The 18,444-nt window shown below is 41.5% G+C and overlaps 3 protein-coding genes across 8 annotated transcripts in view; 1 reads left to right on the forward strand and 2 right to left on the reverse strand.

Moving 5' to 3' along the window:
* Positions 1 to 18,444, forward strand: part of LOC130361225 (serine/threonine-protein kinase SBK1-like) — a 613,716-nt gene that overhangs the window by 172,190 nt on the left and 423,082 nt on the right. The window lies entirely within an intron of this gene.
* Positions 1 to 18,444, reverse strand: part of LOC130360957 (uncharacterized) — a 95,106-nt gene that overhangs the window by 29,734 nt on the left and 46,928 nt on the right. Inside the window, exons 11-14 of the mRNA XM_056563513.1 lie at positions 15,673 to 15,792; positions 12,817 to 13,016; positions 9,665 to 9,827; positions 327 to 476 (exon numbers count right to left, since the gene is read on the reverse strand). Of these exons, the coding sequence (XP_056419488.1) occupies positions 327 to 476; positions 9,665 to 9,827; positions 12,817 to 13,016; positions 15,673 to 15,792 (633 nt within the window). The remainder of the gene's footprint in view (positions 1 to 326; positions 477 to 9,664; positions 9,828 to 12,816; positions 13,017 to 15,672; positions 15,793 to 18,444) is intronic.
* LOC130361224 (cytochrome P450 2H2-like) lies at positions 39 to 13,456 on the reverse strand. Its single transcript, XM_056563967.1, has 4 exons — positions 13,374 to 13,456; positions 12,817 to 13,016; positions 9,665 to 9,827; positions 39 to 476 (listed from the first exon to the last, which is right to left on the reverse strand). Exons 2-4 carry the CDS (start codon positions 12,997 to 12,999, stop codon positions 319 to 321), a joined length of 504 nt encoding a protein of 167 aa, XP_056419942.1. The 5' UTR covers positions 13,000 to 13,016; positions 13,374 to 13,456; the 3' UTR covers positions 39 to 318.

Below are 18,444 nucleotides of genomic sequence, written 5' to 3' on the forward strand. Positions count from 1 at the left end.
TATGTACAAACAAAGAGATACTGGTCCGGCACTGGTATATAGCATGGACGGGTAAACAGGTGCGGCAACACCTTGTATAATGAAAGCGCTAGGAGGTGTGTGTCCTGGTGCGGTTGGTGCTCATACAAAAGGTAAAGTCCAGCATGTAAATACAATTTAAGAAGAAAGAGACGGGAGCAACTCACCCAGGACCCGTGAGGATTCAGCAAAGATAGCTCTTTATTGCAGAAAGTGCAGGTGCATACCACGGGAGGCAAAGATGGTATAGTGGGGGAGCAGTAGACAGCGGCGGGCTACAACAACGTATGAAAGAACCATTCACCAACCTTTGTAGCATCTGATCCTCTTTACTAGAAAATCACTTTCTTCAGAAATCTTTCTTTCAATAGCTCCTTTCCCCATTCCGAAATCTCTTAGTGCTGACAGAGTGAACCGTCTCATCATTTTCCAGTTTTCATCATAAGCAAAAATAACTCCTGAGAACATAATGAAGGTACAAAAATATATTATATGAAAATCGAGGGGGCTCAGCCAAGTAACTAAACTGGGGTGCCACACAGTGTGAATTTACAGTAAACCTCAAAAGAACACATAGGGGGAGATTTATCAAAACCTGTCTAGAGGAAAAGTTGCTGAGTTGCCCATAGCAACCAATCAGATCGCTTTTTTCTTTTTTGAAAAGGCCTCTGGAATATGAAAGAAGCGATCTGATTGGTTGCTATGGGCAACTCAGCAACTTTTCCTCTTGACAGGTTTTGATAAATCTACCCCAAGTGTTCTTTTGATGGCACAAAAATAGACATACAATATAGTTACAAAGATTTCTTTTTTCTGTAGTTAAAGGGGTACTCCGGTGGAAAACTTTTTTTTTTTTTTTTTTTTTATTAACTGGTGCAAGAAAGTTAAACAGATTTGTAAATTACTTCTATTAAAAAATCTTTACCCTTCCAGTACTTTTTAGCAGTTGTATGCTACAGAGGAAATTCTGCTCTTTTTCAATTTCTTTTTTGTCTTGTCCACAGTGCTCTCTGCTGACACCTGATGTCCGTATCAGGAACTGTCCAGAGCAGGAGAAAATCCCCAAAGCAAACCTATGCTACTCTGGACAGTTTCCGACACAGGCAGAGCTGTCAGCAGAGAGTACTGTGGACAAGACAAAAAAGAAATTCAAAAAGAACAGAATTTCCTCAGTAGCATACAGCTGTTAAAAAGTACTGGAACAGTAAATATTTTTTAATAGAAGTAATTTACAAATCTGTTTAACTTTCTGGCACCAGTTTACTAATAAAGACCAAAATAAAAATGTTTTCCACCGGAGTACCCCTTTAAAGAGGTACTTCGCTGAAAAAATCTTATCCCCTATCCAAAGGATAGGGGATAAGATGTCTAAACCCGGGTCCCACCGCTGGGGACCCCTGCGATCTCCACTGCGGCACTCATCATCCGGTGCATGGAGCGGACTCTGCTCCATGCCTGATGACTGGCGATGCCAGCCACCATGACCCCTCCATTCACGTCTATGGGAAGAGGCGTGACGGCTATGTACCAGCCATCATGCCCCCTCCCATAGACATGAATGGGGGGGGCATGGTGTGACTTCACGAACTCAGCGGCGGGGCCCCCTGCAATCTAATGTCTTATCCTCTATCATTTGGATAGGGGATAAGATATTTCAAGCAGAGTACCCCTTTAATTCAGAGCATCCTACAGATCCAATACACAAAAATGTGCTTGCCAGAGGTATCCTGACTGCCATTAGGTACCAAGATGAAATCCTCAGACCCCTTGTGAGACCATATGCTGGTGCTGTTGGCCCTGGGTTCCTCCTAATGCAAGACAATGCTAGACCTCATGTGGCTGGAGTGTGTCAGCAGTTCCTGCAAGAGGAAGGCATTGATGCTATGGACTGGCCCGCCCGTTCCCCAGACCTGAATTTGATTGGGCACATCTGGGACATCATGTCTCTCTCCATCCACCAACGCCACATTGCACCACAGACTGTCCACGAGTTGGCAGATGCTTTAGTCCAGGTCTGGGAGGACATCCCTCAGGAGACCATCCACCACCTCATCAGGAGCATGCCCAGGTGTTGTAGGGAGGTCATACGGGCACGTGGAGGCCACACACACTACTGAGCCTCATTGTGACTGGTTTTATGGACATTACGTGAAAGTTGGATAAGCCTGTAGTGTGGTTTTCCACTTTGATTTTGAGTGTGACTCCATATCCAGACCTCCATGGGTTGATAAATCTGATTTCCATTGATAATTTTTGTGTAATTTTGTTGTCAGCACATTCAACTATGTAAAGACTAAAGTATTTCATACGATTAGTTAATTCATTCAGATCAAGGATCTGTTATCTTAGTGTTCCCTTTATTTTTTTCAGCAGTGTAAATAAAATGTTTATACCTGATGTTATGAAGCGGGTGCTGTACTTTATTTATGATGGGATTGGTTCCGAAATTTTTCAAAAAAGTTAAAAAATTACATTCCAGTTTGTCGGATTATGGGCTTTTTTTTAAAACTGATCCATCAGTGGTCCAGTTGGTGCTTTCTCCTATAGTAATATTATAGAGTTAAAAGAAGTAAAATCTACAATGTACATGGGAAGCTGATTTAATTTATCTGATTTTTTCTATCTGAGAATCTTAGTCTAGTATGTGACCTTTTCGCACAAAATTAGAGGAAATATTGACAAGTTAATGGGTTACTCCGGCGCAAAACATCTTATCCCCTATCAAACAGATATGGGATAAGATGTTAGATCGCGGGAGTCCCGCCTCTGGGGACCCCCGCGATCGCCAGCGCGGCACCCCGGTCATCTGTGCATGGAACAAACTCTGCTCCATGCCGGATGACTGGCGACTACAGCCGCCACGCCCCCTCCATTCAAGTCTATTGGAGGAGACATGACGGCTACGTACTACTTTCCGTGTTCCAGATGCCGCTGCAGCTGGCCCGGAGATCCCGGGGTCCCCAGCAGCGCCCCCTCGTGATCTAACATCTTATCCCCTATCCTTTTGAAAGGGGATAAGATGTTTTGCACTGGAGTACCCCTTTAAAGGTAGACAATTCCTCTAGCCCAAAACAAGTGAAACACATCTTTATCTGTACTATTTTCTATTTCTATGTACATTCCCAATACACAGATTCTTTACTTTTTTTTTCATTTTTTACCTATTTATTTTAACTTTTTATCCTTTATTTTTTTCTTTTCTTCCTTTTTGTTTTTATTCTCTGTTATACCTTATTTTTTGTCCCATTATATCTATATTAATTTCCCATTATAGTTATAATATTATATAATCAAAATACATCATAAATACTATTTTTTTACTCACTTTTAATTTATTCCTCTGTATTCATATATGCTGTATTCATATATGCATATATGCATATATAGCCCCACAATCCCAGAGAACTAGTCTACCTTTACCTTGCCATTAAAATCTACAAAGTCCCAAAGCAAATTTGCTTATAGAAACCACTTTTTTCATCTTGCCGTCATCTTGTGACAACCATAGCATACTGCAACAAAAGGTAAAAATGGACAGATTTATAGAAATAACCATAAAAGACTATAGATGAGGGAACCGGACCCGTCCAACCCGAGTTTGGTTCTAAATTTGCTAAACATGAATTTAGGCCAGAACTCAGATTTTGGACGGTTTGGTCAAGTATGAAGTTTCTGTATGCTTTAATAAAAGATGGTCTGTATGGGTGACATTTAGAGAATAAGTTGCCTTTCAGGAATGGATTTTCTTCTTTTTTTCTCATATTAGCTTTTACTTTTATGTCTTTATTTGATATTTAAAGGGGTACTCCGGCGCTAAGACATTTTATCCCCTTGGGGGCGAGGCCGTGACGTCACAATGCTCCGGCCCCGTGATCTTCAGTATTCAGACCCGGAGCGAACATGCTCCTGGGACTAGTTGTAACGGGGTGCTGCATGCAAGATCATGGGGTCCCCAGCGGCGGGACCCCCTGCAATCAGGCATTTTATCCCCTATCCTTTGGATAGGGGATAAGATGTCTTAGCGCCGGAGTACCCCTTTAACTCTATAACCTTGCCCCATACTATCATGTTTTCCTTTGTCTGTTCTGTCTGTTTGTCTTTCAAGAAATGTAGTATCTGTTTGAAAATGCTTTGCAAATTAAATATATACAGTGCTTTACAAAAATATTCACCCCCCTTGACTTTTTTCGTATTTTGGTACATTACAGCCTTAAGTTCAAGGTTTTGGTAATCTGAATTTTATGTGATGGCTCAGAACACAATAGTGTTTGTGAATTGAAATGAGAAAAATATATAAATAAAACTATTGTTTAGAAATAGAAAACAGAAAATTGGCATGTGCATATGTTTTCGTGTTGTTATGTTTTATGTTGTTAGGAAGCCCATAAAAAGCTCTGGTGCAACCAATTACCTTCAGAAGTCACATAATTAGTGAAATTATGTCCACTTGTGTGCAATCTAAGGGTCACATGATCTGTCATTACATATACAAACTTTAGAGGCTGCAACACCTAAGCAAGAGGCATCAATTACCAAACAATTTCATGAAGACCAAGGAACTCTCCAAACAAGTAAGGGTCAATATTGTTGAGAAGTACAGTTATAAAAAAAGTAGGTTATAAAAAAATATCCAAATAATTGATGATCCCCAGCAGCACCATCAAATCTATCATAACCAAATGGAAAGAACATGGCACAACAGCAAACCTGCCAAGAGATGGCCACCCACCAAAACTCACGGACCAGCAAGGAGAGCATTAATCAGAGAGGCAGCACAGAGACCTAAGGTAACCCTGGAGGAGCTGCAGAATTCCACAGCAGAAACTGGAGTATCTGTACATAGGACGACAATAAGCCATACACTCTATAGAGATGGGATTTATGGCAGAGTGGCAAGAAAAAAGCCATTACTTTCAGCTAAAAACAAAAAAGGCACTTTTTGAGTTTGCGAAAGGCATGTTGGGGACTCCCAAGATGTATGGAGGAAGGTACTCTGGTCTGATGAGACTAAAATTGAACTTTTCGGCCATCAAAGAAAACTCTGTCTGGCGAAAACCCAACACATCACATCACCCGAAGATCACCATCCCCACAGTGAAACATTGTGGTGGCAGCATCATGCCATCTTGATAAAAATAAATGTATGACTCCATATCAGCATGGCTTTATGAGGGATCGGTCCTGTCAAACTAACCTGATCAGCTTTTATGAGGAGATGAGCACAAGACTGGACCAGGGGCAATCGCTGGATGTCGTATATCTGGGTTTTTCCAAAGCATTTGATACAGTTCCACATAAAAGGTTGGCACATAAAATGACAATGCTTGGACTGAGGAAAACGTGTGCAAGTGGGTAAGTACCTGGCTCAGTGATAGGAAACAGAGGGTGGTTATTAATGGTACTTATTCTAATTGGGTGACTGTTACTAGTGGGAACCACATGGGTCAGTCTTGGGTCCTGTTTTATTTATTATATTAATTAATGACCTTGTAGAGGAGTTGAAAAGTAAAGTAGCAATCTTTGCAGATGATACTAAACTCTGTAAAGCGGTAAACACTATAGAGGAAAGTGCACTGTTACAAATGGATCTGGATAGGTTGGAGGTTTGGGCTGGGAATTGGCAGATTAGGTTCAACACTGATAAATATAAGGTAATGCACAAGGGGGAGAAAAATCCGGGCTGGGATTATGTATTAAATGGGAGAACACTTGGGATGACTGACATGGAAAAGGACTTGGGAGTCTTAGTTAATAGTAAATTTAGTTGTAGTGACCAGTGTCGGTCAGCTGCTGCCAAGGCAAATAAAATCATGGGGTGCATCAATAGGGGCATAGATGCCCATGATAAGGAAATAATTCTACCGCTGTACAAATTACCAGTCAGACCACACATAGAATACTGTGTACAGTACTGGGCACCAGTGTACAAGAAAGATATAGTGGAGCTGGAGAGGGTTCAAAGATGGGCAACCAGGGTAATACAGGGAATGGGAGTACTACAGTACCCAGAAAGATTATCAGAATTAGGGTTATTTAGTTTAGAAAAAAGAAGGCTTAGAGGAGCCCTAATAACTATGTATAAATATATCAGGGGACCGTACAGAGATCTCTCCCATGATCTATTTATACCCAGGACTGTATCTATAACAAGGGGACATCCTCCACATTTAGAGGAAAGAAGGTTTCTACACCAGCACAGATGGGGGTTCTTTACTGTAAGAGCAGTGAAATTGTTGAATTCTCTGCCTGAGGAGGTGGTCATGGTTAACGCGGTAAAATAATTTAAAAAGGGGTCTGGATGCATTTTTGGAGTATAACATGATAGGTTATGAATTCTAGATCTATAGGGACAGACGTTGATCCAGGATATATTCTGATGCCATATTTGGAGTCTGGAAGTAATTTTTACCTCGACTATGAGTTTTTTTTTGCCTTCCTCTGGATCAGCTCAGTAGGGACTCTGGTCTTTTTTCAACCTTATGAACTATGTTACTATGTATGTTACTATGCTGTGGGAATGTTTTTCAGCAGCCGGGTCTGGGAAACTGATCTGAGTTGAGGGAAAGATGGATGGTGCTTAATACAGGGATATTCTTGAGCAAAACCTGTACCACTCTGTGCATGATTTGAGGCTAGGTCGGAGGTTCACCTTCCAGCAGGACAATGACCCCAAACACACTGCTAAAGCAACACTTGAGTGGTTAAAAGGAAAACATGTAAATGTGTTAAAATGGCCTAGTCAAAGCCCAGATCTCAATCCAATTGATAATCTATGGTCAGACTTAAAGATTGCTGTTCACAAGCGCAAACCATCCAACTTGAAGGAGCTGGAGCAGTTTTTCAAGGACGAATGGGCAAAAATCCTAGTGGTAAGATGTGGCAAGCTCATAGAGACTTATCCAAAGCAACTTGGAGCTGTGATTGCCACAGAAGGTGGCTCTACAAAGTGCGGTATTGACTTTAGTGGGGTGAATAGTTATGCACGTTGATTTTTTCTGTTTTGTCCTATTTGTTGTTTGCTTCACAATAAATAAATAAATAAAAACATCATCAAAGTTGTGAATATGTTCTGTAAATTAAATGATCAAAATCCTCAAACAATCCATGTTAATTCCAGGTTGTGAGGCACCATAATATGAAAAAAATTAAGGGGGGTGAATCTTTTGCAAGGCACTGAACTAAATGAAAAATGTTAAGAGAGTTGGAGATTTGTCATTCTTTCTTTTTCTATTTATCTTTATTTTTTTGTGTTATAGATATGAAATTAAAATTTTCTCTATTTCAATGTTAAAATAAAATAAATATTGAACTGTAAAAAGCCTATGCACATAGCTTCAGCCATGTTAGTAATAGCAAGTGTTAGGTGCAGATCTCTTTGAGGGACAGTGAACAGTGAATAACAGTAGGAGGACCACACATATATAATATATATTTATATATATATATATATATATATATACTAATTGTAGTTAAGCAGCAGAAAGTGTTCTGCATCTGTTCTATCAGTGCAAAATGTGTTTAATTGGAAGTTATGAGTGACATTAATTAATTGGGAAAAAGCCGCATAGAGGGTTCTGTGTCACTTCTGTGCCCTTTCTAGGATGTCTATCCTGTTGGCACACCCCAAAATGGGAATAATTTTTTGGGGGGTTCTTCTCTCTTAGGCAAAAAACCTGTTACTACTCAAAAACAGGAATCATTTTAGACCACTTGAAATAAGTCATTGCTTTTCCCAATACATATGTGTATATTTAAACTTTGGCAATTCTCAAAAATTTTATCATTTTTGAACATTTGTTTTTAAAAGCATAAACAAGCATAAAAATCTGCTTTTGCAGGTTGTTTTTAACCCCTTAACGACAATGGACCTAAATGTACGTCATAGTGCCGTGGTACTTAACGCACCATGACGTACATTTATGCTCCGCCATGACCGCAAGCATCGGACCGGTGCTCGCATCATGTGCCGCAGGTCCATGCTGCTATCAGCAGCCAGGGACCCGCCGGTAAGGGCAGACATCCGCGATCACATGGATGTCCGCCATTAACCCCTCAAATGCCGTGATCAATACAGATCACGGCATCTGCGGCAGTGCAGTACTTTAAATATATGATTGGATCGCCCGCATCGCTGCCGCAGGGATTCAATCATCCAGCATTGCAGCCTGAGGTCCCCTCACCTGGCTCCAGCCGTCTCCTCTGGGGTCTTATGCTCTGGTCTGAGATTGAGCAGACCAGAGCAGAAGATCACCGATAATACTGATCAGTGCTATGTCCTATACATAGCACTGAACAGTATTCGCAATCAAATGATTGCTATGAATAGTCCTCTATGGGGACATAAAATTGTAAAAGAAAAAGTAAAAAAAATTAAAATAAAAAAGTAAAAAAATTGAAAAATCCCCTCCCCCAATAAAAAAGTAAAATGTCCGTTTTTCCCATTTTACCCCCAAAAAAGCATAAACAACAATAATTAATACACATATTTGGTATTGCCGCTTGTGTAAAAGTCTGAACTATTAAAATATATAGTTAATTATCCCGTACTGTGAACAGCATAAACGTAAAAAATATAAAATGTTTAAAATTGCTGCTTTTTTGTCACATTTTATTAAAAAAAAATGTTATAAAAATGTATAAAAAGTAAAACCTATGCATAAGTGGTACTGATATAAACTACAGATCATGGTGTAAAAAATTTAGCCCCATACTGCCCCATATACAGAAAAATTAGAAAGTTATAGTTGGTCAAAACAGGGCAATTTCAAACATACTAATTTTATTAAAATGGTTTGAGATTTTTTTTAAGCGGTACAATTATAGAAAAGCATATAACATGGGTATCATTTTAATCCTATTGACCCACAGAATATAGAAAACATGTAATTTTTACCAGAAAGTGTACAGCGAGAAAACAAAACCTTCCAAAAATTACTAAATTGCAGTTTTCTTTTCAATTTTCCCACATAAATAATATTTGTTTGGTTGTGCTGTACATTTTATGGTAAACTAAGTGATGTAATTACAAAGTACAATTGGTGATGCAAAAACAAGCCCTCATATGGGTATGTGGATGGAAATATAAAAGAGTTATGATTTTTAGAAGGCAAGGAGGTAAAGACGGAAATGCAAAAGTAAAATTGGTCTGGTCCTTAGGCCAAAATGGGCCTGGTCCTTAAGGTGTTAATCAACCTATTAGTTTGTCATCGGGTACCATCCAACCATCTGACCATACCCATACATGTCACCATAAGGCTAGGTTCCCACACAGGTTTATTCTGGCAGTTTTTGGAAAACTGCCACTGCAATTTTTGAGCCAAATCCAGAAGTTTATCCAGAATTAATAGGAAAAATAGAGGAAGGACTTCTCCTTCTTTCTTATTGATTCACTTCTGACTTTTGGCTCAAGAACTGCAGTGGCAGATATCCAAAAACTGCCAGAAAAAAAAAACTGCGTGGAAACCTAGCCTAACAGAACAGAACTTTCTAAAAGTTTACTCATCTCTTTGTTTTCATTGAAAGGCTTGAAAGGGACATTGGGGCTGAGAGTACTTTTTGTTGCTTTTATGTATTTTTTTATTCAGAATTGAAATAAACAAGCAATAAAAATCAATTCATCTGTCAATGTTAATAGTGTGATATTTACCATGTCCTTTTATTATTTCATGAAAAAGTGGCACCTTTGGTCTTCCAGAAAATTCCTCAGCATGATTGACAAGGGCTTCCTTCACTGCATCGTATCCGCAAAGCACAACAACTTTCTCTTCTCCTAGTTTTATTGTGTACACTGGTCCATACTTCTTAGAGAGCTGTAAAGAAGGGTAAAACTGTGTTATACAGTAAGGTATATGGTTTAATGTTTTTCTCTGGGTTTCTATGGTCAACATACTGTGTTCTAATAAAAGACACTGGAAACAGCATTTGTTAAAGTGCAAAGAATTTTGGGGGCAGAGACTGACCGCAGACAGGATAATGGTCAAGATTGGAAGAGACAACAGCAGAGATCCTCTTGGGACTCACTTGATCTAGTAAAGTCAGGCAGCAGTCGGGATAAATTCTCGAAATAGAAGACTCAAGGCCCTGCTCAGCAAGCTAAGATGGCACCATGAGGACAACTCTGACACTGAGAGACTTATACTTAAGCTGACAGTGAGGACTCTAATTCTGCCCTGGTGCCTCGCTTCTACCCAACTTATACCATCCAGCAGGCCCTGAAGCAAGCCTTAAGCCCAGAGAAATCTTGCTAAACTAAAGGCAGAAGTCCACCATATTGGATGGCATATGGAGCATATGAAAGGGAATGTCATTTGCAAACCAATAGAATATTCCTTGCACTCTCTTGGCACAACACAGTTCTGATACTTCTCTTTGTTTAAGGTAATATTGGTCACTCTGTATACACCCATGCCTGTTTATATTCTTCTAACAGATTAAAGATTACTTGAGAACACTAGAGGAACTGAGGACATTTGCCGAGGATCCCTTGATCATCACTTGTGACCTTAATCTTACCCTCGACCACTAAAGGGATTTGTGTTAATGACCCTCCTGAATTCCTCAAATAGTTCTCCATAAACTCAAGAAATGTCTTTATAAAATGGGTTAAGTTGATTTATAGAGAGTGTTTTACCCCTCCATCTACCACTTCACATTTTTCTCTGCACCGTAGGAGCCTCACCAAAGCTGTTGGCCATCTGGTTGGGTACACTTCTCCTGAAACTCTCCAAGCAGGCTTTTTTGAAAAATAGGGAAGGCAAACATAATACCATTAGAGTCCTTATTTCCATTTTGTATGCCTGCGATTCCTCCACTACTTTAATTCCTATTGGCACATATTCCAAGAAGGATTTTGATAGCTTGGCCTCGGACTACATGTCCCTTACTCTACAAAAGTTTAGCTTCCTTCACAACTGATTTTTGCCATCTTTATTCTGCATTAATCCCCAGCCAAATAGTAAGAGTAAATTGTATTTTTTCTTAATCATTACCCATAAAAATGGGGTGCCCACTTGTTCTCACCTCTTTTTATTTTGGCTATGGACCAATGCCATGGGTGCTTTTCCAAGATGACATCAAGAAAGGCTTCACGTTCGGTTCTCATACACATGTCGACTTTGCCAGTGATCTTCTCGTCATGATAACTTATCAACAAGCTCTCCCTCAGGTTCTCTCTAGAAACCCCTTTTAATTTTAAAGTATGTTATTCCAAGTCTGAATTCCTCAACATTATCCCCCCCCCCTTTGTCTCTTAGAGCCATCTGCTCTTTAGAGAGTCATCTGATACTTTGCTATACAATCACTCTACAAAGTCATCAATAAATATCTTAAAAAGATACCCCATTAGAAACAGTCACTCACACACATTCTCCCCCAGCCCAAACATTCTCATTTTATGTCCCAATCTTTTATGTGGCACCATATCAAATGCTGTGGAAAAATCAAGATATAAAACATCCAGCGATTTCTCCCCCCAGTCCAGAGTCCAGGGTCCAGTCTTGAGCTCAGCTCCTCATAAAACTGATCAGGTTAGTTTGATATGACCGATCCCCCAAAAACCCATGTGATATGGAGTTATACACTTATTTTTATTGGGATACACCGAATAAGCACTTTTTGGTCCCCTTTTGAATTTTTGCCACCACATTTGCTATGAGCCAGTATTGGGGAACAGACTCTGTAAGAGTTCTTTATTGTTAGATTTGGCTATATTTCTCTAAATTATACAATGCACCTAAACTGCACATAATTTGACATGTCCCACAACCCACTGATGAATTAACCTGTGTAATCTCCAGCACCAGTAGCCTAATTGTCACGATTCGGCTTACAGGTGGTGGATCCTCTGTGTCAGCGAGGGATTGGCGTGGACCGTGCTGGTGGACCGGTTCTAAGAGGCTACTGGTGTTCACCAGAGCCCGCCGCAAAGCGGGATGGTCTTGCTGCGGCAGTAGCAACCAGGTCGTATCCACTAGCAACGGCTCAACCTCGCTGACTGCTGAGAAGGCGTGGGACAGAAGGACTAGGCAGAGGCAAGGTCAGACGTAGCAGAAGGTCGGGGCAGGCGGCAAGGTTCGTAGTCAAGATGGATAGCAGGAGTTCAGGTAACACAGGCTTTGGACAACACTAAACGCTTTCACTGGCACAAGGCAACAAGATCCGGCAAGGGAGTGCAGGGGAAGTGATGTGATATAGCCAGGAAGCAGGTGGAAGCCAATTAAGCTAATTGGGCCAGGCACCAATCATTGGTGCACTGGCCCTTTAAGTCTCAGAGAGCTGGCGCGCGCGCGCCCTAGAGAGCGGAGCCGCGCGCGCCAGCACATGACAGCAGGGGACCGGGACGGGTAAGTGACTTGGGATGCGATTCGTGAGCGGGCGCGTCCCGCTGTGCGAATCGCATCCCCGACGGCCATATCAGTGCAGCGCTCCCGGTCAGCGGGACCGACCGGGGCGCTGCAGGGAGAGAGACGCCGTGAGCGCTCCGGGGAGGAGCAGGGACCCGGAGCGCTCGGCGTAACACTAATTAGATGACCAGCTAGAGTGATCGAACGCCTGACCCTCAGATTTATTTGATATAAAAGCTGCATTACAGAACCCATATCATTGTACATATGTAAATCAAAGTGGAGCATATCCCTTGCCTGCCACATTAGCAAAAAGAGATGGGCACAAGGCACACATAAAAACCTCTACATTAGTCTCTAATAATATCCTATTCTGCACTATATAAGCAAAAAAGGCCATCCATAGGACAGAACAGGAACCCTTTAGGATAAAATAGTTGTACAATCTGAGTGTTACCTGATGAAATGTATGATGTGGTTTCTTCAGGTCTAGAATGTGCAGATTTCCAATGATTGGTAATGGTCTTGGTCCAGGCGGCAGATTATAATGCACATTTCTTTTTCGTCCATATAAAAATAGGGCAACAAAAAGGCATAAAATAATAGATATAACCAATGTGATGGGATCAGGGATGTTCATGGTGCCAGGAAATGTTTCTATGGAAAGACCAATATGAGAATGATTGTATGTATACGGAGGAGCTGAGTTTATCATACTGTATAACCCACAATGACATTATGATGTGTTATTTTGGTTCTACATATTATGCTACATATAGCATTAACAATAATTTGACATTACATATTGAGCTCTGCTTCATCTGTATGTGAAGCCATGCAGAAACCATTGTTGTTGGACGTGTTACTCCACAATTTTGCACGGTCTGTTTAGCTATAGGTGGACTGGCGTTCTTCAGCAGCAGCAGCAACAACTACCCGTCAATATTTAGTTGCTGAACTATCACCCTCATATAGTACATTGAGGGTAATATCCATAGACCTATTTTATCTCACCTTAAATCCTGCAGTGGTCACAGTTATATTTTGTTTTTAGCTCCCACGAATGTTCAGGATGATCCAACTCTTCTGCACTTGTGATTTACACTGCATAAACCAATGCCCTCTGTTACCTATGAAACTGTAACTAGATCCTTGTAAGCCGGCCAGATAGTTAACCCATAAGGACCTTAGAAGTGAAGGTGTGGCATTGTTGTAACAAGAACTGCAAACAAGGTAAATAAATGATCAATGGCCACAGGTTGCTGATATAAAAATCCGTCAGGTGTCAGGTGTCAGAGTCAGATATCAAAGTCAAATATGCAGAAGATTCAAAATTTATCTTCTATAATGGTGCATCAATCAGGTAGATTTATTAATAAGAACAACATGTTTTGACCCTGCACCAGGGTCTTCATCAGGTTATCCTGATGAAGACCCTAGTCCAGGGTCGAAACGCGTTGTTTTTATTAATAAATCTACCTGTTACCTACACCTTGGTCTGATTGATGCACCATTATACAGGATAACTTTGGAATCTTCTGCATAGCTATCATACCGGACATGGTGATCCCCGGACCGGGTTGATTCTGTGGCTGCTCATCAGACGTATTCTCTCCACATTCTACTGTAGGTGTTGTGCTCTTAGCGCAATACCATTCGGTAAGGGCAATGATTTATACCTCATCCTGCTCTGCTTATCTCTGACAGGCTTCACTAGGGGTGCAGCGGGGTCTCTCTATTTTTTTCTCTCTACATTTTACAGATATTAAAGTCAGGTAATAGAGTCAGATATCAAAGTCAAGTATTAGAGTCAGGAATCAAAGTCTATGGTCAGTGTCAGGTAAGATTCTGACATCAGTGGCAAGACATAGGTATCAGTCAGGAGTCAGAGTCAAGTAATAAAGTCAGGGATCATAGTCAGGTATCAGCATCAGCTAACAGAGTCGGGAGTCAGTCTACGGAAGAAACCAGTTTTTTCTCCTATACAAATAATCTTGGGACATAAGAAGTGTGGGAGAGCAGATTAAGCAACAGAAACCAAAAAGATAAATTGAAGTATTTTGCAAAATTTGCCTGGATTTTGCCTGGAACTCTTGTAGTAGTGTTCAACAACTTTAAAACTGTCTTCAGAAGCCACAAATCTGGAAACAATACATATTTCTACTTTGATGTGTTTATAATTTCCAAAAAAAGGTTAATAATTACTCATTGCTTAAGGTAATATGCTTTATCTACAGTATTTGTTCAAGTTGCAAAGACAAACGAACAGGAGATAAAAAGACAAAAGTCCACAAAAGTGAAACACGGTTAGTTTCAAAACTTGTGGTCAGGTATATGGGGTGATCATGTGACAGCATTAGGTAGGCTGCCAGGTCTACTCTGCCCCCAACCTCTGCTTTCCATTACTACTCCCAGGGTGCCTGATGAATCTGACAGGCCTACCTCTAAGACTTTCTCAGACCACAAGGTCCATTGCGGAACGGCCCTTTAGCGGCAGTGAAGGTGGTCAGTGTTGTTGTGCTGATGTGGAATACACCGCTGATCCATGGTGTGGGAAACGATTCCATGAAGCTTAAGAATTAATCTTTGTCTAACTCTATTCAAAGATAATGCAGACTATTGCACAAAATCTGAGGGCATTTTGAATAAATGCTTGATGGACCGCATCCTTCCATCTCTGGAATTCTTAGATAAGGGCCACTGAGATATCAAAACTAAGACCAACAAGTCTGTGGCCCACTTCAGATTCAGACTCGAAACCAAAAAAAGAAGCAAATTTCTCTGCAATATGGAAGATAACATAAGAAACCAGGCCTATACATAGCACAATACCTCGAGACCAGAAGCCCCAAAACTATTGCTCCCCTTGAAAAACCTAGGGGGTTGGTATGTATTTAATAGGGGTAATCTAGTAAAAAGATGGCAGTTCAGACAGGATTTATTAAGACTGGGTAAAATAGAATATATGTGCAAGAAAGTATAATGAGTTTAATAATTATATAATTAATAATAGAAATTTACTATAATATACAATAATATACAATACTGCAATACACCACAAGGCCCTTGAGGTTATAGAATAGTATGCATAAGATAAGTTAAAAGTAGTAAAACATATCTGTACTGGCCGCCTAAAAACCTTATTCAGAAAGTATTATGTATACTCTGCTGGCACCGGTAGTTCCCGGCTTCCTCATCTAAAGCTACTGTAGTGAAGACAATGTGAAGAAAAAAAGAGAACAGAGCTTCCCATAGAGTAGTATTGCAATGTGAAAGGTGATGCAGACGATGATTCAATGAATAAGCTGCTCACCTTTGGTTGTTGAGTTTCCCAAGACACAACAAGTTATATAGGCATTGAGGTGTGTCCGTAATGGTGGTGCTGCCTCCCGGTTGTCAGCATCACGGGTTCCCCAGGCCAATAGATAGAACTCTGGTTGGAGGGAATCATTTTGGATCTTCAAATTATGCACTTTATTTCCGAATGGATTAAACAAAACCATTGAGAACACCCGCTGATGTAATAATTTTTTAACAATTTTATGCATTTTATTGATATTGTCTCTAGTTTTTACTCATTTTGTGTGTGTTTTTTAATTTACTGTATGCTATTTATTGGACAGTGCAATTTTTGAGGTTTACAGCTAGTGCACTCTTGCACCTTTATAAGGTGCACTTTTTTTGCTGTTTTGGGGTTAGCCATTGGTTAACCAAGGACAGCTCAGGGTTAATCTTTGTTATTTCCTGTTATTCCCCGATTGGATGATTGTCCTGAAAATGAGGGGTTAATCCTTTGTCTTTTGTGTTTGGTGTGTATATAAGTGCTTCCTGTTTCCCTGTCCACATGCCTGATGAAGCGCACATGCGCGAAATGAGCTGCATACTGGGAATAAATGTTTTACTGTCTCCACATTGTCTGGTCCTTCAGTGCCTGGAGTCCACTTTCCATGGAGGTTTTTGTCTTGCAATTGCCCCACTCATGTAATTAGCTTACTACTGGGGTGACACACTGTAACAAACCTGCTCCTCATGCTGCGGGCTGAGCAAGTGGTTCAGATGCTGGTTGTCTAACTTTCCTGCAGCAAGCAGAGCAGCCCCCCCCCCCCACCTATCAAGAGGGCGCTCTGGGCAGCTGCCTGTCTTGCCTATAGGCAGAGCAAGCCCTGGCACCCCCTAGATTGTTCCAGCACTCCCCAGGGTCGGTATTGCCCACTTTGGCAAACACTGCTCTAACAAAATAATAGACCCCAAAAGTTGAGCAGAAAAGCAGAAAACAACCCCAATTAGAGTTGTACAATATTAACAGCAAAGATTATAATGTAGTGAAAAGTGAGTGCATACATGTTCTGTATATAAAAGGTAGACCCCCAGAGTCCCTTCAGCCTAACACTTCATATACTGTATTCATGGCTGTCCACCCTTTACTTAGCAGAGCTTCAGCCAGATCTGTTTTCATTACATCATCTTCATTTATAAAATAACTAGCTGAGTACCCGGTGTTGCCCGGTTTTTCCTTCATAATACTTGATGTGGAGGAAAATCAACATAGGAAGCTTTTGACTTCATATCCCATCCTCATATATTGTTGTCATATCCCAACCCCATATCCTGACCTCATATGCAGACCTCCTATCCCGACCTCCTATCCCATCCTCCTATCCCGACCTCCTATCCTGACCTCCTATCTGGTCCTCCTATCCCGTCCTCCTATCCCGTCCTCCTATCTCGACCCCCTATCCCGACTTCCTATCCCGTACTCCTATCCCTTCCTCCTATCTCGACCTCCTATCTCGACCTTGTTACGCCGAGCGCTCCGGCTCCCCGCTCCTCCCCGGAGCGCTCGCAGCACCCTCTCATTCGCAGCGCCCCGGTCAGACCTGCTGACCGGGTGCGCTGCAATATCACTCTCAGCCGGGATGCGATTCGCGATGCGGTAGGCGCCCGCTCGCGATGCGCATCCCGGCTCCCGTACCTGACCCGTTCCCTGTCTGTCTTGTCCCGGCGCGCGCGGCCCCGCTCCTTAGGGCGCGCGCGCGCCGGGTCTCTGCAATTTAAAGGCCCGCTGCGCCACTGATTGGCGCAGCAGGCTTAATCAGTATGTTCACCTGTGCACTCCCTACTTATACCTCACTTCCCCTGCACTCCCTCGCCGGATCTTGTTGCCTTTGTGCCAGTGAAAGCATTTCCCTGTGTGTTCCTAGCCTGTGTTCCAGACCTCCTGCCGTTGCCCCTGACTACGATCCTTGCTGCCTGCCCTGACCTTCTGCTACGTCCGACCTTGCTCTTGTCTACTCCCTTGTACCGCGCCTATCTTCAGCAGTCAGAGAGGTTGAGCCGTTGCTGGTGGATACGACCTGGTTGCTACCGCCGCTGCAAGACCATCCCGCTTTGCGGTGGGCTCTGGTGAATACCAGTAGCAACTTAGAACCAGTCCACCAACACGGTCCACGTCAATCCCTCTCTGGCACAGAGGATCCACCTCCAGCCAGCCGAATCGTGACAGACCTCCTATTCTGACTTCCTATCCCATTCTCCTATCCCGTCCTCCTATCTCAACCTCCTATCCCGACCTTCTATCCCGTCCTTCTATCTCATCCTCCTATCCCAACCTTCTATCACGACCTCCTATCGCGACCTCCTATCCCGTTATGCAGTAACATATATTTCCCATGGGACTTTAAACAAAATCCCTAACCCTGGCAAATGGGGGTGAGTAAGGGTTAAATCACCTATCTTATGTTTGTTGTAGTAACATGTGGCCAAGTAACATGTGGCTAAGATTCATGTTAATATCTTTAGCCGTTTGGACGTGATGCTGGAACATACACACACACACACACACACATACACACATTTAGCTATATATATATATATATATATATATATATATATATATATATATATATATATATATAGATTAAGATATAATGTATCTACCAACCTTGTAGACTTTACAGAACCACACCTTAAACTGAATCTCATCTCATAACACATGGATTTGGATCGAATCCAAGACATAATAGTAAAACAAATGGTCACCTTTTAGTGAACTAGGGCTTGTGTAACATGAAATTATGTCCTCATA

The sequence above is a fragment of the Hyla sarda genome, chromosome 3 (assembly GCF_029499605.1).
Source record: "Hyla sarda isolate aHylSar1 chromosome 3, aHylSar1.hap1, whole genome shotgun sequence".
NCBI classification, from domain to species: Eukaryota; Metazoa; Chordata; class Amphibia; order Anura; family Hylidae; genus Hyla; species Hyla sarda.

What these genes read in the sequence shown, in the direction of transcription:
- LOC130361224 (XM_056563967.1), bottom strand. Translation starts at nt 12,999, where the DNA reads ATGAACATCCCTGATCCCATCACATTGGTTATATCTATTATTTTATGC. An exon ending in CACATCATACATTTCATCAG is followed by an intron (nt 9,828 to 12,816) that starts GTAACACTCAGA and finishes CCTTCTTTACAG; the next exon opens with CTCTCTAAGAAGTATGGACC. An exon ending in TGAAATAATAAAAGGACATG is followed by an intron (nt 477 to 9,664) that starts GTAAATATCACA and finishes TTATGTTCTCAG; the next exon opens with GAGTTATTTTTGCTTATGAT.